Source organism: Scomber scombrus, chromosome 14 (genome assembly GCF_963691925.1).
Source record: "Scomber scombrus chromosome 14, fScoSco1.1, whole genome shotgun sequence".
NCBI classification, from domain to species: Eukaryota; Metazoa; Chordata; class Actinopteri; order Scombriformes; family Scombridae; genus Scomber; species Scomber scombrus.
The window spans coordinates 28,780,533-28,806,494 of record NC_084983.1 but is presented as its reverse complement, the minus strand read 5'-3'; the positions used below and the strand labels follow the sequence as shown (position 1 = coordinate 28,806,494).

The 25,962-nt window shown below is 40.7% G+C and overlaps 2 protein-coding genes across 3 annotated transcripts; both read left to right on the top strand.

Moving 5' to 3' along the window:
• The first annotated feature begins 5,487 nt into the window (after window positions 1–5,487).
• serpinf2a (serpin peptidase inhibitor, clade F (alpha-2 antiplasmin, pigment epithelium derived factor), member 2a) lies at window positions 5,488–11,959 on the top strand. The gene is made up of 9 exons (XM_062433299.1): window positions 5,488–5,639; window positions 6,778–6,846; window positions 6,967–7,216; window positions 7,943–8,080; window positions 8,187–8,229; window positions 8,350–8,495; window positions 9,281–9,423; window positions 10,411–10,615; window positions 11,390–11,959. Exons 2-9 carry the CDS (start codon window positions 6,793–6,795, stop codon window positions 11,914–11,916), a joined length of 1,506 nt encoding a protein of 501 aa, XP_062289283.1. The 5' UTR covers window positions 5,488–5,639; window positions 6,778–6,792; the 3' UTR covers window positions 11,917–11,959.
• A 2,607-nt stretch (window positions 11,960–14,566) lies between these two features.
• On the top strand, window positions 14,567–24,587 carry serpinf1 (serpin peptidase inhibitor, clade F (alpha-2 antiplasmin, pigment epithelium derived factor), member 1). 2 transcript variants are annotated; one of them, XM_062433311.1, is made up of 8 exons: window positions 14,567–14,637; window positions 17,715–17,775; window positions 18,537–18,732; window positions 19,643–19,798; window positions 21,286–21,489; window positions 21,919–22,055; window positions 22,398–22,608; window positions 24,059–24,587. In XM_062433311.1, the coding sequence occupies exons 2-8, from the start codon at window positions 17,716–17,718 to the stop codon at window positions 24,307–24,309; spliced, it is 1,215 nt and encodes a 404-aa protein (XP_062289295.1). In that variant the 5' UTR covers window positions 14,567–14,637; window position 17,715; the 3' UTR covers window positions 24,310–24,587. The 2 variants fall into 2 exon arrangements, with proteins under 2 accessions (XP_062289295.1, XP_062289296.1); XM_062433312.1 differs by lacking the exon at window positions 14,567–14,637 and adding an exon at window positions 16,118–16,174.
• Window positions 24,588–25,962: the final 1,375 nt, after the last annotated feature.

The window sequence follows — 25,962 nt, the reverse complement described above, 5'->3', positions numbered from 1 at the left end:
CGTCTTTCATCAACAGACACACAGACCTGCTGCTCTTTATACAATCAGACAGAGAGCAGAGCAGAGAGATGGAGACAGCCATGTAACCTGGTCGCTACCAGGCGGGGAGTTCTGGTCCTCTGAAATGAGGCCAATGAGGAAGTAACTTAAAACTGCATTCTATCAAAAGGCCACCAGGGGGCGACCGTTTTGGTGTCAAAAGGACTTCCGTCTCTATACAAGTCAATGGAGAATTCACCAACTTCTCACTTGATTTCTAACCTCAGTAAACGTTTTCAAAATGTGTTTATGGTCTCAATCGCTAGTTTAAAGCCTTCTTCAATGCAGTATGATGTTCATTTGGGACATTTTGGCCTCCCTGATTTTATATGTGACGATAAAGCAGGGTATGCATTAGGGTGTGGCTACGTCGTGACTGACAGGTTGATTGGTTCACAGGTTCAGGAGGGCGCCTCATGCTCCTCCTGATGCCCATATAAGTAGAATCCGTGTTTTTTTACCCAGCATGCACCTGAAATTTTCAGGATGGCGCTGCTCAGATCCGAAACTATTGGCCTCCGAGCAGCAGTCCACAAACCAATGGGTGACGTCACGGGTGTTACGTCCATTTCTTATACACATGGTCACTACGCTACAAATCCCAATTTCACACCCTGTGCTGTTATTGGCTGGAGGCAACAAACCCACAGACCAAAGGATGATGCCCAGAAGCATCTTAGAACAAATAACAACATTATAAGAGTATGCAGGCAGAGAGCAGAGTCTCTTTAAATACATAAACTACCGCACACTTCTAATCGATTATAAGTGATGATTGAGATGGAATATTTTGTTTGTTTTTTAGGAAAATCCTGCACAGTATTCATTTAATAAACAATAAGAAAGTATTACAGATGTAGCAAATTCTCTTTGTAGTTGACTTTTCATTGATCTGATGTTGACTGTTACATTAAAATATCAAACAAAATGATGTCTGAATCAGCAGCACGTGTTCAGACTTTGTAATTTGTTAACTGACAGATCAGTTTGTTAATTTTCAGATGAGTGATATGAGATCTGAATCAGCGCACTACAATTCTCTGTGTTTTATCCTTTGCTGCCCCCTGGTGGACACATACGGACCTGCATGATGAACCAGTGAAGGTTGCTTAGCACTTCAGATCATAGTCTGACTTCTGCACATCGATTTGATTTAGGGCTGTAAGAGACTACATCAAACAAATCCTAGTTTGTACTCCTGAAAACAAACAGAATGCAACGGAAGAATAATCCAGTGATAAAGAATTTAAAGGTTAAAATGAAAGTTATATCAATAATATCTATATTTCTCATTATGAACAATAAATAAAATGCCATTTCCCTTGTTACAATTACTCTGTAATGAAGCCCTTGAAAGTCCTGCTGGTCAAGTTGGTGACATCTGCTGACCGACCTGGGTACTGCAGTGGATGGATTCAAAATGCACAACCTTATAATAAATAGTGAGTTCAAGAAAATGTGTACACGTATATAAATAAACATACTGCTGCAGATTTTTATAGAGAATCAATTTTAATTGATAATTGATTCTGAATCAAATTTGCTACCAAGAATCAAAATCAAATCTAATTGTGAGATTAGATTTGCTTTTCCCGAGGGTTTGGTGACTGTAGGACAAGCAGTATTTTAGCATTAATGTTATTTCATTGTAACCTTACAGGCACTGAAGTTATCAAATAAAACCTACTTAACCGAAAATAAGGCAGATATATACACGTGTCTGTTGAGGATACATAGCCACAACTTTATTTAAAACATGTAATTTTTATATATCATTTATTGAGAATGACCATGCATAATGTATTCAGACCAAGCAGCTACTACTACTTGAGGCTGAAGTCCCTCAAAATGTCACCGACGGCCTCTAGCTCCTCTAACTGACTGAAAGCTTCAACTTCTCTGTATGAATCAACTTCTTTTTCATTGAGTCATTCTGGTCTCAATCTCTTATCTTTACATTCAGGCACTCTAATAAAGTGTGCTGGTGGTCATTTTGGATTTAAGATTTGAAGACTAATAGTAGTTTTGTCATGTGGGTGTTGATTGACAGCTGTGACTGATAGTTAGCTCACCTGCTGCTCTCTGAGTTGGACTTTCTGAGCTTCTGTTTAAAGAATAAACAGTGATTCTTTATACAGGAAGCTGTCATGGTTCAGATGTACATGAAGTACACAACTTTTCCTAATGTTGACTATTCAACAACGTTTAATCAATACCAGATGATAAAAGGTCATACTAACTTCAGTTTTTGACAGTCAGAAATTACACTAAATGTTTTATTTTGTCACCTTCAGCCAACGAGACGTCTCTTGCCTGTACCAATCACAGGGAAGGTTTACAGGGTTAGTCAGTGTGCCAGAGAGTGTGTAGTTGGCAAAATATTTGTTATTACTGGAAGTCAGGCAGCAGAGAGTGTGGGAGGAGTTGGATCTTAAATAATGTTTTTCTTTTTATCCCTTTTTCCTTTACCTTCCCCCTGTGTGAGAACCTCAGTAATGTAATATACTAGATGTCCAGAAGTATGCAGACAACAGGACATTATCCCTTTTTATTGACAGCTGATCATGTGCTTCAGACACTAATGTCTATCATGTTCGTCTGAAACTCTGAACTCTTGAATGTTTGTTATTGTGCTGATTTGAACGAGGATATAAACCCATGTAAATAAACAGATTCTTGAATTACGCTGTGGGAGTTGTTAACCTTGTATTATGGAGGGTGGTGTGTTTTTTTTTTTTTTTAACAAAACTAGATTTCCAATGATTCACAGTGTGTGTCAGTGGCTGTCCAGTGGTGAAAACATGTGGATCAAGGTGAACGAAGGACCGTGTTTGTTAGAGAGCTGCATTGTGGGGGCGTTGAGCTGCAACCCGGCGGTCAGGACAAGACAAATACACGCCCACACCCTCTGCTGAATGTATGTGCAGAGCGCCATGAAGGCACCAAACTGGAGGACGAGTCAGTGCACAAAGCAGCTGAAATACACTGTGACACTTTAGCTTAGTTTGGTTTTTCATTTTATTTTATTTTAGCTTTGTTGTGTAGTATTGAGCTATTTTTATTATTCAGTTTAGTTTAGCTTTTTTTTGTAATTATCTTTTTATTGATATCAAAATACATAATTTCTTCCACACATTACATCCTGTACAATGTCTTCTAGACACACAATGCAGTACACAAACTCCTACAGGAGATACAAACCATAACCAGACATAATCTCATTTATAGTCATTCATACAGCAAAATTAACATCAAGACAAGTCCAGGTTTGTCCAGTCCCTTTCCTCTTAATGGAAGACATTGAAACACTTATAATCATATGACTAAATGAACAATATAAAGTCTGTAGATAGAACCAAGGGGTTTATAGGATACAATATTATTACTCTATAAAGTCTGATCTGAGTGGTGATACAAATTCTACCCAGTTTTTCCAGAAGTTCTTAAATTTACCAGTTTCTAATCTGACCGAAAAAGTCTACCTTTCCATCATATAAATCAACCAGTTTAACTTAGCTTTGTTGTGTAGTTTAAATTTGGTTTGTGTAGTTAGATTTTTTTAGTATAGTTTAGTTAGTTGGAAAAACAAAGCTATAATTTGCTTTATAGAGAAAATGTGTCTACTAATTTAAAGTCAATTATAAAATGTTGATTAAAAATAAGAAATGATCATAATTATGACTTTGGACATTGGAGTACAACACATCTTGTTATTATACTATATTGTCATCACGACTATAATGTAGATTATGCGTTGCTGGTTGTTTATGTACCAGTACTAGGTATAAAATGATTTAGTGTTCAGAAGATTCAGAAGACCCTTAATAATATCGATAATAATGTTTATTTATCAAAAGCTAGGTTTCTGGCATGTAAATAAATGTGATATAAAGGCCATTAATCTATTCCCGTTATACCAGTGAAGCTCAAGCATTTCCTGCCAGTTGGCCAAGCAGGCGGTGTGGGATCATCTGCCAGCTCCTCATAACTCATAGCAATGTATCTTCACCACATTTACAGTGTTTTAACATTATGTATTTGTTAACTTTAACAATGTTTTTAAATCATTGGATTTGGTGATCAATATCCTTATTAGTAAAATAAATAAATAAATAATTATCAAATAAACTACACCTGCAACCAAAGTAAAGTCACTTTCTAGATGTCTTTTTTGGCCCAGGTATATTTGTAGAAATTGTGCAACAATATATACAAAGGTCACAATAATATGTGACCTTTAAAGGTGCAGTGTGTAGAATTTAGTGGCATCTAGCAGACATACAATATAATATTAATAAGCATTAGTTTATGAAAATAGGAATTGTTGTGTTTTTGTGACCTTAGACAGAGCCCTTCATATCTACATACGTAGATACTTCTACAGTCGCCCAAAAAGGACGAACCAAATACTGGCTCTAGAGCATAGACTGTATATAAGAAATGGACGTAACATTCGTGACGTCACCCATTGGTTTGTGGACTGCTGCTCGGATGCCAATAGTTTCGGATCTGAGCAGCGCCATCTTGAAAATTTCAGGTGCATCCTGGGAAAAATAAAACAGGGATTCTACTTATATGGGCATCAGGAGGAGCATGAGGCGCCCTCCTGAACCTGTGAACCAATCAACCTGTCAATCACCACGTAGCCACGCCCTAATGCATACCCTGCTTTATCGTCACATATAAAATCAGGGAGGCCAAAATGTCCCAAATGAACATCATACTGCATTGAAGAAGGCTTTAAACTAGCGATTGAGACCATAAACACATTTTGAAAACGTTTACTGAGGTTAGAAATCAAGTGAGAAGTTGGTGAATTCTCCATTGACTTGTATAGAGACGGAAGTCCTTTTGACACCAAAACGGTCGCCCCCTGGTGGCCTTTTGATAGAATGCAGTTTTAAGTTACTTCTGCATTGGCCTCATTTCAGAGGACCGGAACTCCCCGCCTGGTCTAGAGAAGGCTTTTCGTGTTTTTTGCAAGTTTTGTGGCCCCCGTAGGTTCTCCTACATGATTGGAAGGGGAGGGGCACTAAGTTGGTTACAATCTGCAACCTCACCACTACATATCACTAAATCCCACATACTGGTCCTTTAAGTTATATGTTTGACTACATTATGGTTGAGATAGTTAAGCCACTTTTAGCCATTTGTAATGAGTGGAGAAACAAGTATTTTCCAAAAAGACAGAGTTTTCCTTTAAGTGGTATCAACACAGATTATTTTGAGGTAAAGAGTCGGCCTAAAGACAATTTACTGTGTCATAGCATCTAGTTTACTGGAAATAAATCAGCTCACTTTGAAAGTGCTAATAAATGAAATTGATTGGCTGTAATCCTCTCAGATGGATTCACAGACACATTTTTAGGGTGTTTGTTAACTCTACAAAGAGCCTTACGATAGTCAGTCTGTCTCTTTATTTTTACATTCTGTAGTGACTGCAGGGTTGATTATTAACCAACCAACAGGGGGGCGGCAGTTGTTGAGTCCAGGCACTACGCTGTCCAGCCTAGAGAGCACTGACCATATCTGTCTTTACTCTTATTTTATCCCTCTCTTCTGTTAATCCTTTTTGTTCCTCCACATCAGACACAGGCCAGGTAAGTTCCGACTATATTTGATTTCACCAAAAGCTTTTTCAACTGCATTCTGTGCTGCAAATCAGTTGCAGCGCTGATAAAATAATTTGGTTTAGTTTACAGACTGCTTTCAATTGCTCTCAGATGCAAGATGCAACATGATCCACGGTTGCAGTTTGTTTATAGGAGCATGAAGTTGAGTCTTATCTTCTATACAATGGTGGTAGATTCATATAGTTCATGGAGTTCAGTGTATTATGTGATCTGTGTATTCAGTGTATTGCAGCTCAGCCAAAACAGGGTTCTGAAACAGTAACCTTTAGTCATCTGGTAAACACAGCCGCCATATCTGAAACCTCAAGTGACTTTAAACATACTACATGGACACATACATAGACAGATACTATTTTAATGGCAGCTTTCATCCATAGAAGCTGATGATAGTGTTGCTTAATAAGACTCTTTGGTCCAGAATAAAATATCTTGACAACTGTTGGATCAAGTATCATAAAATTGGGTACAAACACTCTTGACCCCCAGAGGAAGAAACTTATACTCTAGCATCACCAGGTGGACAAAAGTACATTTGTTCCAACACTTCAGCAGCCTGCCACATGATGCGAAATCCTCAGAGTCTATTACAGTTTTTTTAAATGTGTAAACAAGTGGAAGTATTTAGTATTTTAGTAAAAACTTACAACTTGTATTGTGAGTAGGCTATCTACATGAATTAAAGCTGTACATTACAATAGTCAGTCAACTATTGACATAAGTTATTTTAACTTTTAGTGTTTTATCTTGCTTTAATTGTATTTATGTTTTTTATGCTAATATTAGCATGGTAACATGCTAGATTGTAACATGTGAGCATGTCAGAGAAGAAATATGGAATTTGGAGGACTTCACCACTGGATCCCTGAAACTCTCCAGTTGTAAAATACCCCTCTTGGTGACATCATGTTTGCTAAATATTTCTACAAGCCTGAATATATTTAATTGAAGGGCCATCACAGATAAAGATTGTTGTCTATTATGTATGTATTTGATATGTATTGTATGATTTGCATTTGATTGCTGATTCCCAAAGTTTAATTTACATGAACCTGCTCACAGATGCTACTGCCTTCCTTGCTGTTGATGATGTCTATGTGTTTTTCAGGCTGGTGGTTTGGAAATGAAGTTGTGTCTTCTACTTCTTTTTCTTTGTCTCTGCCAACTGGGACTGACTGTAAGAAGAACCTCAGTCTAGTAAACTACCTATTTCAGCACCAAAGAGGAATCCTTTATTTGCTTTTTCTTCTTGGTGTGACCTTACTCTTCAGAAACCTGTCTGTCCTCCTGTCTCCAGGAGGAGCCCAGTCCGACTCCAGGAGCTCCTGATGTCTCTGGTCCAGTAGATAAAGAAAATGAGACAGAGGAGAGGGTTCACAGCTGTGGAGGAAGACAAGTGTTCAGCCCTGAGGAGAATCGGGCGATCGGAGGCGCCATAGAGCGACTGGGTTTACAGCTTCTAGAAAAGCTACCTATTGGTCCACAGCAGCCAAATGTCGTCCTGTCACCTCTCAGCCTGGCTTTTGCCCTTGCACATCTCACCTTAGGTTAGTTAGAGTTTTCATAAAATTGTTGTATAGAAGATAAAACCCTTTATCACCTTCAATAATGTTTGCATATAGAAAGCCACATGTTACAGAGGCTGTTCATATTTCAATCAGGAGAGACAAGTGAATAGAAAGATATTTATTGTTAATATATGAAATATATGAATATATGAAATCTTAGTAAATGACAAAGTCTTTGGCGCTTGAACTCCATGAGGAATCATCCCTGAACGGCTGCATATATATATATATATATATATATATAAATCCCCCATGAAGTCCAGACACTGGTGGTGGTGATTGCTGATGAGTCTGAAGAGAAGATGGCAGATGGAAATAGACTGCAGATCCTGTAGAGAATGGCGGAGATGGGGAGGTGGTGGGTCGCAGGAACAGCTGTATGACAGGACTGAAGCAAAGGGAGAGAGGCACATTTAAACGGACCGCTACTAGATGATAGGCTTAGGATGAAGTGTGGCGTTATGCTATTGGTTGGCGAGATTGACAGGTGACTAGTCTGGCAACAATTAAGATCACGCCCTTAGACATAGAAATCTAGGTAATAGATGAGCATGCTTGAAGAAGGCAGGAAAGTTACCAATGATGCCTGTATGTTTTAGAGTCTTCCTGACTGAACTTTCGCTAAGCATCATTACACTGTCAACCATCAATTGTTCCTGCATGTTCCTTCAAAACACTTTGTTCAGATATATATTTTTCCCTCAGGTGCTCGTAATGAGACAGAGAAGCTGCTGCTGAAAAGCCTTCATGCCCAAAGTCTGCCATGTTACCATCATATACTCGGAGGCCTTGTACCTCATTTCAGCAACATGGATGTGGCATCACGCATGTACCTGAGACCAGGTGTGTGGTGAAGAGTGTTGAACAGGATTTTGTTTACAAGAAGTACAATTAGTCTTACATGGCATTTCCATTTTCTCCTCTTTTCTTTCCATTTTCTATCTCTCAGGATTTGAAGCGAAATTATCTTTTGTTGAGGATTCTCTGGCCAGGTATACTCATGTCATAACTCAACTATACTCATGTCATAAACACACAGGTTGAATGCTTTTCGGGGGATTTTGAACATTGTGCACACATGATGGAAATAAATAGTTTATTCCTCTGTACAGATACCGATCACAGCCCGTTCCCCTGACCTCTGTGGAGGAGGTCAATCATTGGGTGGGTAATGCCACCAATGGCCACATCCCCAACTTCATGGAAAGTATTCCACATGACGTGGTGCTTATGCTCATCAACGCTGTGTACTTCAAAGGTGAACCATTCCACCAAAGATCACTCAGTGTGGTGATTGACAAAGTCATACTGACAACAGAAATAAAACAGAATTCATTCCAACTGAATGGAAAAAATGAGATGTTTCAGCAGTGGTGTCACACCCCAGAATTAAAAAAAAAGATGACATTTAGTTCAATTTCAGCTGTCTAGCTACTTCAGGGGTGGCGAACCATGTGCCATGGAGAGCCATGTGTATGCAGGTTTTCCTTCCAACCAAACACTTCAACAGGTGATTTCCCTGATTAACACACCTTCAGTCACAGAGGTGTGTTAATCAGTGACTGCCACAAAAAATAGCTTTACCTAGAGGATCCATGTGGATAAGCTGGTCCCTGAACCACTTCATCGCTCAAGTTGTGAAGCAGATACTCGATATCAAGATCATCAAGAATCATCACATCATCAAGATCATCTTGAAGCACTGACCTCTTGTTTGTAGAGCAAGGCCAATTCTAGCAGTTGGATGCCATCTTGATTGCTTTGATCCAAGTTTTCATGCCTTCTGTCATCAGACAAAATTTGTGAACATAGTTGAGGATTGAAACAAAAAAAAAACCCTGTATTCCTGGCCATGTTAGCATGGCAGTCTCAATAACCACAGTCAAAGAAGGGAGTAGGAGACATTAGTGATCTAACCCACTTCACTGCCTTCTGCCATTGGCTGAATGGGAATTTTCATTTGAACAACTCAGAATAATATGCAGATGGAGTTGTCCTTTAAGCTACTAATGATTCCCTCTTGCTCTCCTCTGTGCTTGTCAGGTGAATGGCAGACACGGTTTGACCCGCTAGCAACCTCTAAGGGAATATTTTACCTGGACAACCAGAACTTAGTGTCAGTGGACATGATGAAGTCTGCCCAGTACCCACTCCGCCTGATGGATGATCCACAGCTGGAAGCACAGGTAACGGCCACGGGTACATAAGAGATGCTGCAGATATCGTCAACTATCTTGGGCATAGCCAATAAGCCATCAAGACCTTTACATAGTAATGCATGAAAGACTAAGCATGTGGGCATCTGGGATCCCATCTTCACTCTCTCCTGTAGAGTTATCAGATGTCCCTCTTCATCCATTGGCCCAGTGTTCCGAAAGTAATGCTCTTTAATGTGCTGTTATTGCAGTTATTGGATGAATGATTCATGTAGATCTCATTTGATTTTTGGAAAAATTAAAAGTGATATTTATCAAAATTGTGGGCAACTAAGTTTTAAGGCTACATCAACACCATGGATATCTCTTTGTCTTTACTGCATTGCATGTTTGTCTGAATTCAACATAGTATATGTAAGCAATGAAACAATCAACAATCATGAGTGCTGATATACAAAAACATCTGAAGTAGAAGAGTGTGGAATTTAAACCATGGTCACTTCACAAGGATTCTCAATTTAACCTTTGATTTACAGTCCAGCACTCCGCTGTGGTTGCGTGCTTTAGATAGCTACTGACAAAGAGATCACAGATTCAGGCATCTGATCAGGACTCCTTCTGGGTCCAATTTGGAGGTGATGCCCAGAATCATATCCAGAATAAACTTCATTATACATCACTCCGCTTCCTGTTGCTTTGTCCTGTCTGATGGGGCACCGATTTGAACACAGAGTTGGATTATGAGATTCCTTAATCCTGATTTTAGATCCCATCTGACTTGGGTATGCCTTGGGATCCTGGCGGATCTTGCTGAGGAGAAGGATGTACAAGATTTTTCAGTGACCGTGGTTTAAATTTAGTCTAGTTTATCTCATTATATTTCTTTTTCCTTTGTTTTCTTCTTTTTCCCCTTCACCATTTAACTACCATGTACTCCTATTGATTGTTTGTAAGGAGGTAAGTCCATGATAGACCAAACACAAAGAAATAAAAAGAAATCTCTCATCTCTCGTCTAGGTTGCCAGTTTTCCCTTCAAGGGAAACACCAGCTTCTTAATCGTCATGCCTTTGCTGGGCAGAGGAAACGTGTCATCAGTGCTTCCCAAACTGAACATCTCTGACATTTACAGACGTCTACCTCAGGAGAAAACAATGCAAGTCAACTTACCCAAAGTGAAGCTGCAGTACCGGCAGGAGCTCCAGGAAGCGCTCACCAGAATGGGTGAGAATATTCACAGGAACCAAAGAGGCATTTAACACAAAGAACACATCACTTCCAAACAGCTTAAAGGCTAAACACACTGATCATGTTGGTAGCATCATCTAATCTCTACAACACACTAGAGGCAATAAGCAAGCAGAAGGGTGACTGTGATAAAAATAACCCTTTCCTGGAGTGTCAGCGCCCTGATTCATTTTTCAATTAATAGATTCATTGTTTTAAGTCTACGAAATGTCAGGAAGGTAATTTTTTCAAAGTCTGAGCAGCAGTCATTATTATTGAATTTACAATATAAAGCAGCAAATCCCCATATTTCAGGAATTGTTACTAATATATTTTTGGCATTTTTGCTAAAAAAATAACTCCCTCCCTCCGTCCCACCTTCCTTCCTTCGTCCTTCCTTCCTTCCTTTCCTTCCTCCCTTCCTTCTTTCCTTTCCTCCCTCCCTTCTATCCTCCCTCCCTCCTCCCTTCCTTCTTTCCGTCTGTCCTTCCTCCCTTCTTTCCTCTGTCCTTCTTTCCTTCCTTCCTCCCTACCTCTTTTCCTTTCTCCCTCCGTCCCTCCCTCCTTCCTTCTTTCCTTCCTCCCTCCTTTCCTTCCTTCCTTCCTCCCTCCTTTCCTCCCTTCCTTCCTTCCTCCCTCCTTTCCTTCCTTCCTTCCTCCCTCCCTTCCTTCCTTCTTCCTCCATTTGACTCGAGACCAACAGGAGCTTTAATCTACACAGAGTATATTAGTAACCCTCCTCACTTCTCTCTGTCTCTGGTTGCCTCTCAGGCCTTGGCTCTTTGTTTTCCGGTCCTGACCTCTCTGGGATCTCCGACCATCCTCTGAAAGTGACGGATGTCCGCCATGCCAGCACCATAGAACTAAGCGAGGAAGGCGTGGAGGCATCTGCCACCACTGCTATAACCTCCATGCGCTCCGTCTCCCTCTTCTCCGTTAACTCCCCCTTCCTCTTTGCGCTGGTTGATGAAGCCTCCCACACCCCCCTCTTCATGGGCATTGTCACAAACCCCGCCCCCGACAACGACCCCATGCTCAATGACGACCCCCACATTAACAGCACGATGGCCGACCAACCCGCAATGGAGAACGTAAGGAAAAGTGACATAAATAGTCAACTGACGTCATGCAGTGACACAGAGCAGGCAGAGGGCAGCAGCAGGCCGTCATGCAGCGCCCCCACTGGTGAAAAGGAGCAGCTGCAGCCTGTAAATGGACTGGAGGGCAGCAGTGGGAAGAAGAAGACACAAGGAAATGAAATCTACACCAAGCCAGACAACTTTGTACCTGATGTTTGAAATCTTACTTGTAAAAGGAATAATTAAACATTTTGGGATATGTGTTTATTTGCTTTCTTGCCGAGATTTAGATGAGAAAATCTAAACCACTCTCATGTCTGTCTGTTGGGTAAATATGAAATTAGAGCCTGCAGCCAGTTAGTTTAGGGTTAGGGTTAAGGGAACAGCTAGTCTGGCTTCTTCTAAAGGTAACGAAATCCATCTACCAGCTCACTAGACTGAAATTGGCCCTGAGATAAAACAATGAAGGTTGCTGCATTGGTGGCTGCTGCTTCACTCAATCAATCACAATCCAGGAAGTCCAGCTTGAGTACCAGATTTGTGAATTTGAAGGTTTCTCAGATACCAAAACACAGAAACAGATTAAGAACCTCTGGAAGTTTATATAATGCAATGACTACGAGACAAACAGAAGAAGAACAGAGTTTGTGTCACAAGTCCAGCAGGAATGTGATTGGTCAAAACAGCACATTGCCAAATAACTGTTCATTACATTACTGGCAAAGTTGAGCCTGGTTTTACTTTTTTGCTGGATGACCCTGGCTGTTTTTGCCAAAGCCCTTAGTGTAAGCACCTCCACTGTTTTACAGGACTGTAGCTGACATGTTGTTATATCTTATTTGTTTAATCTGTATAAAAGAAAAGGTAAAGATGAGTTGTGGTTGTTCTCTTAGCCAGAAGCAGTTGCTCGGTTTCCATCCAACTTTAGTGCAAATTTTACGAGAATTTCTAGAATATTGAAAGAAAATTCAGATTGATGCTTGTTTCTGTCCACTACTGTTTTGAATATTGGGATTTGATCAAAAATAAACAGTTGGTGGTGTCAATTCTCCCAGTCGGTGCCATTAAACCATTGCATTCTGTGTTTCCACTGTTGAAAATGTGAATAAAAACCGGAGGGTGTAAATGCACGAGGTGATACGTTGGAGTGTTGTTGCTGCCAGACAACATGCAGAAACAGACATGAGGGTGATATCAAACATTTCATCTCACTCTTGGCAAAAAAGCAAATGAGCACATTTCTCAAAATGTCAAACTGTTCCTTTGAAGCAGATTCAGATGTGCAGCAGAGGAGACACACCTTGGTCTAAGTGTTGCTCAGAAGTCATTATAGTTCAACATTAAAAAGTACAAATGCACTGCAATTATAGAAGATGATGAGATTTGAGTTTTATATGAAAGAGTCTATTTAAAATACTAAAAACTTATAAATCAGCAGAATCCTATTTTTATAATCTGCCTGCAGGTTTATTATTGATTTATTAAACCTGTCTGATGTATTAAATATGTTTAAATACAGAGTTCAACAGCTGTTTGTTATGTACTAATGAGGCCTTGCAACACATTTTAAGACAGATAGCTGATGAAGTGAGCGCTGCACTGTTTCTGTTTTCATACAACACACACACACACACACACACACACACACACACACACACACACACACACACACACACACACACACACACACACACACACACACACACACACACACACACACACACACACACACACACACACGGTACATATAGGAAATTCCCTGAGAGAAAAAATGAGACTGTTTTCACACAGAAATATTCTTTACAACAACTTATTACTGCATTATGATATTAAATGTTTTTTGTTTCTCTTCATGTTTTATCCACAGTGTGATAACTTTAATTTGATATTCTGTCAGGGAAAATAAAACTTTGTCACAAACTGTTTTAATCTGTATTGATGGAAAGAAACTTAAATCAAGTCTAATTCTTCTTTTCTCACAAATAATGAAATCACACTATAGTTTAACCACTTCACCATTGACTACTGCTGTTTATTTTTTAGCCAGTTAACAATTTTATGTTCACATAAACCAGTAAAATAATTTCACTTTTACACACTATACATACAAAATAACAAGAAATAACACAATGTACAATCATTGTAAAAAGACCAATATAAAAACTAAATTTTTCCCTGAGTTCTGCCTCCCAGGCCGATCCAGCACTCAACCATTGTCTTAAACTAATTGTTATAACTTTCAAACTTAACTCATTGATTGCTTGAGCTTGTTAAAGACACTGCCAAGGAGGTAGGTGCTGCCTGATAGGCGAGGTTCAGGGCAAAAGTAAACAAACAAACAAGTGTACAGAAGAGGATTTTCATGAATTCATGAAGGTCCTCTGGAGGTCTCCAAGGGTCCAAACAGTGGATGAAGGTTCTCTTTGAGACATCTAGAGTCTTTAATGGGGTCCTGGAGCCCCGAGGTTGGTGCCCTAATGTCTAGATGTAAGTCCTAAAGAAGTTCCTAGTGATGGTCCAGTCTGTTAATCACTGGTCTCTGTAGATTCAGTGGTGGAGGAAATATCCAGATGCTTTACTACAGTAAAAGTAACATTATACAACAATGTAAAAATACTCCACTACAGTAAAAGTCCTGCAGTAAAAATATGATCAGCTTGATGCACTTAAAGCAGCAGCAGCTCTTCTCTGTACATCTGCACACAGTTTCCAGGCAGCTGGCAGGTCGGTTGTTCCAACATGTCTTCTGTCTGGCTGTAAACTTCCACTCATCTTCATTCAGCAGCGTCTCTATTATTTGCGCGTCCCCGCTGCTCTCCTGGCAGCAACGGGACCCGCGCCGCCGTGGTCGTACGTGCACAGACAGGGGCGCGCCTCAGCGGGGAGAAAACCTCTGCACATAGAGTCTGAGAGACGTGGACCGTCCCGAGCAGAGGAGAGGTGAGTGCGCTTTTTGTGCGCTTTTACGCACAACTTTTGATTTCGCTTTTCACTGTAACTGCAGCAGTTTGATTATGAGTGGAAATTAATTTACGGTTCATTTATTTCTGGATGATGTTGGAGCAGGGTTAGGGTTAGTCTGCTCCAGTTCAGGCTGCAACTTTGACCGTGAGACCGAAACTAAGCTCCACAAATGTTTGATGATCCTGCAGAGAATCCAGAGTTTTGGTCTTTTGGCATAAAAATAACTCACAGTTTTATATTTAGTTCAATTCAGATTATTTTGTCCCTCAAAGGAAATGTGGCTTGCAGCTAAACAAACAACAGCGTGGCTTACATCTGTTTATTAAATTAATAATAAATATGAGCAACAGGCTAAGAAACAGTCATTCAGAAGAAATGAGCCAGTTGAACTAATGAATGGTTTTCTCCAACATGCTGATTGTGTTTCCAGTCAGTGAACTTTTCTCCACCTCAGCTCTGCTGCTGTGCCAACAAACACAGTCAGCTGCTGTTCCACTCAACAGTTTATATAATAGTTCTGATTTCACAGCAGGTCATTCCCCTGTCTCAAGACTCACATTAAACACACTTTACATTTTATTGTTTTTTTTTGTTTTGTTTTTTTAAACATCTGACTTGCTCATTAGTGTAATATCTGGTTTAATGTCTGTTAACTTTTTATGAAATTCTTAACGTTTGTGATTTCTGTCCTTCGGTAGTTTAGCTTGATTGGTTTAGAACCACACAACTTTTTTAATCACTGAGGTTATTTGGGGTTGTAATGACTTTGGTGCCAAGAACAACATTTCCCTGTTGAATAATTTCGGGCTTGTGACCTGCTGTGATATCAGATCAGCCAATGAAAAAACATTCCAGTGCGTTTTAGAGACAAGTTCCTGCAGGAAACATGCCCACTGCTGAGTCAGCGGCTCGTCTTCAGTCTCCATCAGGTCTGTGCAAAGTTTACACACCTCAGATATGAAATGAGGCAGAGCTGCACAACATCCATCACTCATATCTGTAGTTTATAATGGTTTACTTATTGAAAAGTACTGCAAACAAACCCCTACTACAGTAAAAGTACTGCAGTATTATGAGTGATGTAGTATGCAGTATTACAGTAAAAGTACTGCAGTATTATGAGTGATGTAGTATGCAGTATTACAGTAAAAGTACTGCAGTATTATGAGTGATGTAGTATGCAGTATTACAGTATAAGTAGTGGTTTGGTCCCTCTGACTGAGAGCAGCATGTTACTGTTGTAGTAATATAACAAGCTTTATAAATACAACACATTGTTAAAGATGAAACCAAAAAGCAGTGTGTAGTTGGCTCACATTTCAGATGTCTATGAGTTGTTAGTAGTTTTACTTCTTCTACCACAACTCACGAACTGTTTAAAATCTACAAATTCTGTTAAAAAAGATTTCATCTCAAATTCATCCGTAAAGAAAAGAACAGAAGCTCTGAGCAGAAGAGAAGAAAGAAATCACCATCTGGAGAAACGAGTGTCTGGGTTTCCCATCAGGAGAGTGTGTGTGTGTGTGTGTGTGTGTGTGTGTGTGTGTGTGTGTGTGTGTGTGTGTGCGTGTGTGCGTGTGTGTGTGTATGTTCGTGTGTGTGTGTGTATGTGTGTGTGTTCGTGTGTGTGTATGTGTGTGTGTGTGTGTGTGTGTGTGCGTGTGTGTGTGTATGTTCGTGTGTGTGTGTGCGTGTGTGTGTGTGTGTGTGTGTGTGTGTGTGCGTGTGTGTGTGTGTGTGTGTGCGTGTGTGTGTGTGTGGTCTGAGGTTCAAATGACTTGTTTTGAAACCACTAGAACCAGGTCCAGATGTGTTTAGCAGAACAAAAGACAGTCTGTGAGAATGTGAGACCTTTTTTCCTTTCTTTATTTGACTGTTTTAGACACAACATGTGTTTCTATAAAAGAGTATTTACTTAACATCGAACTCCAGCTGAGCCCCAACAGCACTGACATTTCACTGTGGTGACGTGTTCCAGCTGCGTGATTTTTATGATTATCTACAATTTCGCAATCATAACTTTCTTCATGATTACAAGAGAAATTCTGATTTAAGGCTGCAGAGATTTTTCTGGACTCAGAGGACTCACAGGAGATTATAATCTAAACTGATTTCAGGATCAGGTTGCAACAAGTAAAGACGGAGAAACTTCACATTTGTTCTGCTCTGTGATCCTAAACATGCACACATTACAAAATTAAAGAATAATGGTGTATAATAGCACTATTATTTTATCATATTATTAATGCCAGAGGGATTATTGCACCACCTCATGTGTTCTCATAGGAAAGCAGATGTAAACTAAATGAGTTGCATTTAGACGGGGAGTTCCGGTCCTCTGAAATGAGGCCAACGCGGAAATAACTAAAAACTGCATTCTATCAAAAGGCCACCAGGGGGCGACCGTTGTGGTGTCAAAAGGACTTCCGTCTCTATACAAGTCAATGGAGAATTCACCAACTTCTCACTTGATTTCTAACCTCAGTAAACGTTTTCAAAATGTGTTTATGGTCTCAATCGCTAGTTTAAAGCCTTCTTCAATGCAGTATGATGTTCATTTGGGACATTTTGGCCTCCCTGATTTTATATGTGACGATAAAGCAGGGTATGCATTAGGGCGTGGCTACGTGGTGATTGACAGGTTGATTGGTTCACAGGTTCAGGAGGGCGCCTCATGCTCCTCCTGATGCCCATATAAGTAGAATCCATGTTTTTATTTTTCCCAGCATGAACCTGAAATTTTCAAGATGGCGCTGCTCAGATCCGATACTATTGGCCTCCGAGCAGCAGTCCACAAACCAATGGTGACGTCACGCATGTTACGTCCATTTCTTATATACAGTCTGTACAACACATACAGAGGCGCATTCTGACCGGAAATACAGGAGTTATTACAGTCTCTTAATGTCGCTCTGTTACTCTTAATAGGCAAACTTCTCTGTTTGTCTTTTTGAGCTCATTATTATCTGTGATTGTTGTATTTGGTAGCTGTGATGTTGTTAGTTTGCTGAATGGTTTAAAGATTGTCTTTTTTCATGTGTTTGTGTTTCCAGGATGAAGCGAACAACTTTCCTGCTGGTGTTTGGAGTCTTGCTGAGCTTCTGTCAGGCTCAGGTATCAACATCACCTCCTTTATTTCCTCCTATATCCTTCTATATCCTATAATGGCCACTTATGACATACTTGCTGTCACTTTAGACTTGAATAGTACTGTTGCCATAGTAACCTGCGGGTGCTTTAACTGTTAAACTCCACATTTAAATGCTCCAATTAGAGTAAAGTTCCTTCAGACTGGATTTATGTCTTTTTGGGAGGTGCGGTGAAGGAAACATGCTGACACCAACATATAGGCATGTTTGGAAACCAGTAAAACCATCAGGAGACCCCATAAAAGCGGGCTAGTAATGGGCTGTTGTACTATTCTCTTTTTGTAAGTCAATAAACATTCATAAAACCACTTAGAAACCAGAGAAAAAATATTGGAGAATAACCAGCATCTGAGAGTCTTCCTCTCCTCGTTGTTTGTTTCTGTTGCCATAGTGATCCAAACAGGCCGATATGTTGCTGTGAGCATGTCTCCATCTGTCATTAGAAAAACTTTATCATACAAAAGAATACAAGGATGTTGTTCCAGATTTAAATGACAGGAAGAGCAGCGAGTTGACTCTTAAAAACAACCTTTCATTGTAGCTGTAATTATTATTACCTCATAAAGAGAGATTACATAAAATCACTGAGCAGCAGGTAACATTCCCACCACACCTCCTCTTTCCTCTCTTACATTGTGTAATTTCGTGATGGTTCAAATGTCGTCAGTAATGAATCACACAGAGCACAGTAAATGTTTATTTCCCTTCTGTCTCCATCTGTTCCAGTCGGAGACGGGAGGCGAGGAGACGGGCGGAGACGAGGAACATGTGGAGCTCTTCACCACACCTGCGACAAAGATGGGCGCCGCCGCCTCGGACTTCGGCTACAACCTGTTCCGCGCTCTGGCGAGCCGCGGCGCCGCAACTAACGTGTTCCTGTCCCCCATCAGTGTGTCTGCGGTGTTGACGCAGCTGTCCATGGGTGAAGACACAATCACACTACAAACTAAAACCAAAATGGTGTTTTGGCTTTGACCGGCATGGTGTGTACGAGCTCGTTGGCCAGACTGGTTGAAATGTATCTCAGGTGGTCAGCAGTGTCACATGACTAGTTTTGTTTCTCACATGCCTCCTTGGTGGTGAGTTTTTAGTTCATTTTGTTACACGTTTTCCTCCTATCACTTCTACTTTACTTTGTTCAGTTCAACTTCAGTCAATTTGAACAGAGACTGAACAACTAGAACCATGCAGATGATTACTTTTTATAATTTACAGTATTCAAGAGTTCAGTACAGCGAGATGTTTAAGGTGAATAAGAAGTTTAACCCTCCTGTTGTCCACGAGTCAAGGAATGAAGGGAGGGAGGGAGGAAGGAAGAAGAGAAGTAAGGAAGGAAGGAAAGGAGGGAGGAAGGAAGGGAGGAAAAGAAAGAAGGAAGGGAGGAAGGAAAGGAAGGAAGGACGGATGAAAGAAGGAAGGAGGGAGGGAGGGAGAAAGGAAGGAAAGAAGGACAGAGGGAAGAAGGAAGGGGAAGGTAGTAGGGAGGAAAGAAAGAGAGAAGGAGGGAGGGAGGAAATAAAGAAGGGAGGAAAGAGAGAGGAAGGAAAGAAAGAGAGAGGGAGGAAGGGAGGAAAGAAGGAACAGTCAAAACAGACGGGATCAGTTTAACCCGGGAGGACGACATGAAGGTGAAAGCTAACCTTAAATATTTCATACACATGTAGATTAACTATGCTAATAACTTGCTCCCAACAGACATTAATTAGACAAAACAAACATCACACATATAAAGACAGTCTGGAAACATATAAAACATTCCCTCCAACCGCCACAATAATAAATCACATTGAACACGTTGAATCTCAGCTGACATGATGCTTCCTGACCCTCAGGAGGGTCTGAGCGTGCCCAGAGGCAGCTGTTCAGGGCCCTGAGGTACCACACCCTGCAGGACCCTCAGCTCCACAACACCCTGAAAGACCTGCTGGCTGCAGTGAAGGCGCCCGGGAAAGGCTTGAGCACCGCCGCACGCATCTACCTGGCACGACGTGAGTTCATGTAGGGGTTGATGGGATGGGATGTTCAGAGTATATCAGATATATCATCATGTTATTATGTCTCTTTTCGACTACAACAAAGAGATTTTGACAAACATAGCTCATTAAACCCAGCAGGAATTACTTTCAGTCATCAGACTTCTGATTTACATTATTGCAATCAATTTCACAGAAATCTGTAACCCATGATGTTGTAATAGAAATGTATTGCCTAGCACTAACCTAACAGAGATCAGCAGGATGGCAGCTCACCATTGGACCCCTGTAGGCAGATCGCTCTCTTTAGCAGCCCCTGGTTGGTTGTTTGTTGGCATGCAACTCAGTATAAAACAGGTTTAATGAAGCAGGGGTTTGTTAGTGTCAGTTTGTTGTTAGAGCAGTTTATAAAAAGCTGGAACATTTAGTTTGGAGATTATAACCTGCACTAAACTATATGTTCAACCCCTGTGCAATCTAATTAAATCCAGTACAACAGCTCTGCTATAAACTCTACTTTTACGAAGCTTGGAGTAAATTATATTGAAAAGGTTTTCCTAATATTTTGCTCCTCTCGTGTATGATGAAAATGTTTAAGCTTCAAGTAGAATTTATGGCAGAGCTGTTGGAGTGGATTAGGCTGCACAGATCTACCTAATAAAGTTCTCACTGAGTGTAGAACTGATCTATTTCTGTATTCCAATGACTCACAAACTGAAGTAGTACTGTATGTGAAAAATAAGGAAGTGTTCTTGACAGGAGCTGCATCTGCCATTTTATACTGTATGGGTCTCTGTGTGAAGTCTTCTGCCACTGTCTTACTGAAAATACAATCTTCAGTCAATAAAATCTTGGTTTAAACTGTGTCCTAATAGGCCCATTAGTTTCTCTGTTCCCATGTTCATTTGTGAGTGCCTCAACTTTTAAATATCTGATTAAACCAGGCTGGGAGTTCTGGTCCTCTGCAATGAGGCCAACGTGGAGGTAAATTAAAACTGCATTCTATCAAAAGGCCACCAGGGGGCGACCGTTTTGGTGTCAAAAGGACTTCCGTCTCTATACAAGTCAATGGAGAATTCACCAACTTCTCACTTGATTTCTAACCTCAGTAAACGTTTTCAAAATGTGTTTATGGTCTCAATCGCTAGTTTAAAGCCTTCTTCAATGCAGTATGATGTTCATTTGGGACATTTTGGCCTCCCTGATTTTATATGTGACGATAAAGCAGGGTATGCATTAGGGCGTGGCTACGTCGTGATTGACAGGTTGATTGGTTCACAGGTTCAGGAGGGCGCGTCATGCTCCTCCTGATGCCCATAAAAGTAGAATCCATGTTTTTATTTTTCCCAGCATGCACCTGAAATTTCCAAGATGGCGCTGCTCAGATCCGAAACTATTGGCCTTCGAGCAGCAGTCCACAAACCAATGGGTGACGTCACGGATGTTACGTCCATTTCTTATATACAGTCTATGGATTCAACCCTATGTTTGACTATCCTCAGGCCTTCGTCTGAAGCAGGACTTCTTCGGACTTGTGGAGCAGCAGTACGCCATTCGTCCCAAAGCTCTGCAGGGGGGATCCAAGGATGTTAAAGAAATCAACGACTGGGTGTCTCAGCAGACGGGCAGTAAGGTCCAGCGTTTCCTGACCAAGCCCCTCCCCCGAAACGCTGGAGTGAACGCTGTGAGCGCCTCCTACTTTAAAGGTACGACGTTCTCAATGAACTTCTGACTGTCAAATACTCCTGTAGAGTTTGAAAGAAACGTTTGTTAGTTGGTGTGTCTTGATTTGAAGATGCTGCCTTTGGGTCAACCATGATCTTTTATTTTATAATTAGTTTTCTTACAATTTTCAGTATCAAGCCAAGGATGGGTAAATGTCTGTTATTTAGTTTTTTAAATATTTTATTGAACTTTTCCATCGTGAATTTACTCATTTCAGATCATGACACCATAGTGTAATTTACCACAGACCCAATGCTCAAATTGGTACGCACATTAAATAAGAAAGAAGAAGAAAAATGAAAAAAAAAATAGATTCAAAATAGAAATCAAGAAGGTGAGAGAAGACTTTCAGTGTTGAATAAATCCCTGTGTTGTTGTCACTAAGGAGAGTTTTTTTTGTCTGTAAACAGGGAAGTGGACAACCCGGTTCAGTCAGAGTCCGTCGGAGAACTTCCAGTTGGATGGAAAAGCACCTGTCCGCATTCCCATGATGCAACAGGAGAACTACCCTATAAAAATGGGAGTGGACTCAGATTTGAGCTGCACGGTGAGTTTTCTACAGTGGAGCAACAACAAAAAAGGCTAAAATTGGTTTAACCATCCTGTCGTCCTCCCGGGTCAAATTGACCCCATCTCTTTCTTTCCTTCCTTCCTCCCTCTTTCTTTAATTTTTCCTTCGTTCTTTCTTTCCTCCTTTCCTCCCTCCCTCCCTCCCTCCCTCCCTCCTTATTCATTTCCTTCCTTCCTCCTTTCCTCCTCTCCTTCCTTGACCTGAGGACAACAGGAGGGTTAAACTTCATTACCCAGAAAACCCTGTGTGGTGATGTCACTAGAAACAGCCTGATTTCCATTTTATGAAACTTTTATTTTTTTGCGTTTCCTCGTCCAGATCGCTCAATTCCAGATGCAGGACGATGTCAGCATGTTCGTGTTCCTGCCTGATGATGTGACGTCCAACATGACTCTGCTGGAGGAGAGTCTGACCGCTGAGTTCGTGCAGGACCTCTCCATGACGCTTCATCCTGCCCGGGTGACCCTCACTCTGCCCGCTCTGAAGTTCAGCTACGCCACGGACCTGCTGCCACTGCTCAGTGACCTCGGTGAGTCCACAACCAGGATGCCTGTCCAGGAGTGTAGATCAGTGTTCGTCAGTCCTGTTCCTTGCATGTTTTTAGATGTTTCCCTCTTCCAACACATCTGATAATGAAATGATAAGCTCGTTATCCACTCTGCAGAAGCCTGACTAACGACCCTTTTATTGAATCAGGTGTGTTACAGCAAACATCTGAGAACCAGGGCCAGAACTTAACAATACATAACTATATGGACTCATTCTTTACTTAAATCTTGTAAAGCTGTGCATATGCATGGTTTTGTTTAAGAAATCTCAGTCATGGTGGAACTGGGCACGTCTGCACAAGCCTGATCTAAATTCCACAGCTAAATCTGGAAATGCTATTTGATGCTACATATTTTCAGGCCATTAAGGCAAAGATATCAGACCACCATGAAGATTCAAATCTGTGGATAAATCTTTTCTTCTTCCTGTTGTGTTCGCCAAAGAAAAACAGTCAACATGTTTAATCAGGACTCAGAAAAAATAAGATCTTGGTACTTAGTCACATACTGGCAATGAAAAATAATCTACCAAATATTTAAATGCCAAATTGTTAAATAAAAATACAGAATAAAATATGAACTTTCAGTGAGAAAGTGAGAATGAGTATAACTAAAATAGAACTAGCTTGAAAAACATCAGTAAGCATGCCCCGGTAAATATCTCCTCTAAAAGCTTACATCTTGACCAAAACAATTAAATATAAATGATGAATAAACACTATCACATTATATACCGACTGGGTGACCAAAGGTACAAGATGTTAGAAGCTTAGACAGGAAGTCGAAGGTTATTTCCTGTGTAACTTATTTAGTTTTACACAGCCGGGGAGTTCAGGTCCTCTGAAATGAGGCCAACGTGGAAGTAACTTTAAACTGCATTCTATCAAAAGGCCACCAGGGGGCGACCGTTGTGGTGTCAAAAGGACTTCCGTCTCTATACAAGTCAATGGAGAATTCACCAACTTCTCACTTGATTTCTAACCTCAGTAAACATTTTCAAAATGTGTTTATGGTCTCAATCGCTAGTTTAAAGCCTTCTTCAATGCAGTATGATGTTCATTTGGGACATTTTGGCCTCCCTGATTTTATATGTGACGATAAAGCAGGGTATGCATTAGGGCGTGGCTACGTGGTGATTGACAGGTTGATTGGTTCACAGGTTCAGGAGGGCGTCTCATGCTCCTCCTGATGCCCATATAAGTAGAATCAGTGTTTTTATTTTTCCCAGCATGCACCTGAAATTTTCAAGATGGCGCTGCTCAGATCCGAAACTATTGGCATCCGAGCAGCAGTCCACAAACCAATGGGTGACGTCACAGATGTTACGTCCATTTTTTATATACACTCTATGGTTTTACATCAGTGTACCAATAACAGACACTGGGAGTCACTGTTTGAACATACAATACTTTTAACATAACCTCCCTGCAGGTCTCTCTGAATGGCTAGCAGACACGGAGCTGGAGAAGATCTCGGCTCAGCCCGTCAAGCTCAGCAGCATGAATCATAAGGTCGTCATGGAGATGGCGCCTGAAGGGAACCAGTATCCCAGCAGCACCTCACCACCGAGCCACCTGTCCTACCGAGTAGACCGCCCCTTCCTCTACCTGATCCGGGACGAAGCGTCGGGGGCGCTGCTCTTCATCGGCAGGGTGGTCAACCCCAAGGACCTGAGGATATAACACACACACACACATACAGACACACACACGCACATACTCTTAGCAGATCCTAGGAGGGAATTCAGGTGTTTGTGAGCCAAAAGTACATACGTGATATTTGAGTTTGATTTGATTATACATGATTTTTTTTTACTTTTCATGTTGAAACACGTTAGCGTGATCATGTTAATCTGACAGGACGCTCAAACACCCTGACCCAAACCTCCACACAGGACTGCTTTTTACATACCACATATTGTCATTTTGTCAAAAGAAATAAATACAATGAAATGAAACAAGCCTCTCTGTGCAGATTATTTCACTCTAAAACTTTTGTCCCGACTGAGACTTCCTTACAACTACAGGTCAGATTACCATGACAGCTGCTGTGGATAATCAACTCCAGACGGTAAATGCCCTCTGGTGCCACCCTAAGGTTTTCATTGCATGTTCTTTTTTCACTCTCTGTAGGAAAAACTGGATCATCATATTTGCAGGATTTATGTACAATGGAAAAAACTTAGTCCAAATAGGAAAAGACTACAATACAAAAAGGAAGTATTGTGACATTACTGTGAACTATGGACTGTTTATGCTTAGACAGTTTTTCCAGACTTTGTGTGGCGAGCCCACAGACTCAGACTTCTGAAACCCCTGCATTACTGGAAACCTTACATAATGTTGGAATGAGCCACATCACCCATTCACTACTGGGGAGATGTAGTTCGTCTTTACTACATGGCTCAGAATCAAAAACAGATGTTTTTAATAATAAACCACAAAGAACTTTTTAATTGTAAATGTAATTGTCTGATAAGTAAGTAAAGTAAGTAAGTGGTAAGTGCTTCTGTCCAACTTCACTCTATTATGGAGTGTGATTAACTTTGCAGCCAGCAGGGGTCACTATCACACAGTTTCTATTCTTTAGACACACTTAAAAGACGAGTTCACAGTTTTTCAAGTGTGCCTTAAAACAACAGTCAGAAACCCAAATGAACATCACATCTACTTTTAAATGACTGTGTGGAGTCGACACACTGGAGATACAGTCCTCCATCACTTTACACTGAAAGCACATTTGAAGGAGATCTTTTAATAGTCAGTATGAACAGGAGGAATGATTACAGAGAGGAGAACATCTTTCACTACTCATAGGGACACATTTGAAAAATTGTGAGCTTGTTTTTAAACATTACATAACTCCTGAATCTTCAGACTTCTTGATAAGTGATGTAAAACCTGAGTTTCAATACTGGCAATACAACTGGGTGTTTAATTGACATCTTGCTTGTCGTCACGTGTGTGTGTGTACAAACAACAAGGCAAATGCAGACACTGAAGCAGGATTTATGCTCTACAACAGGAAAAAATGAACAAGCAAACAGCAGAAAGTGGCAGCAGATTCCAGACAATCAGGAACATGTGAGCAGGATCAGGAAACGTTGGCTGCAAAGAACAAACAGTAAATGAACCTGGGCAGGTGTAAATGTTGCTGAGGCTAATGAGATAACGAGAGGCAGGTGAGGATGATTTGGGAACGAGGAACTGGTCAGCAGGTGGGTTTTTTCTACAAAAACAAAACAAAAAACCCCCAAAAAGTTATCAAATGTTGAATGTTGTCCGAACACAAGCTGCTGAACAAACCAGAAACATTTTAAACAGAACAATCAGCAA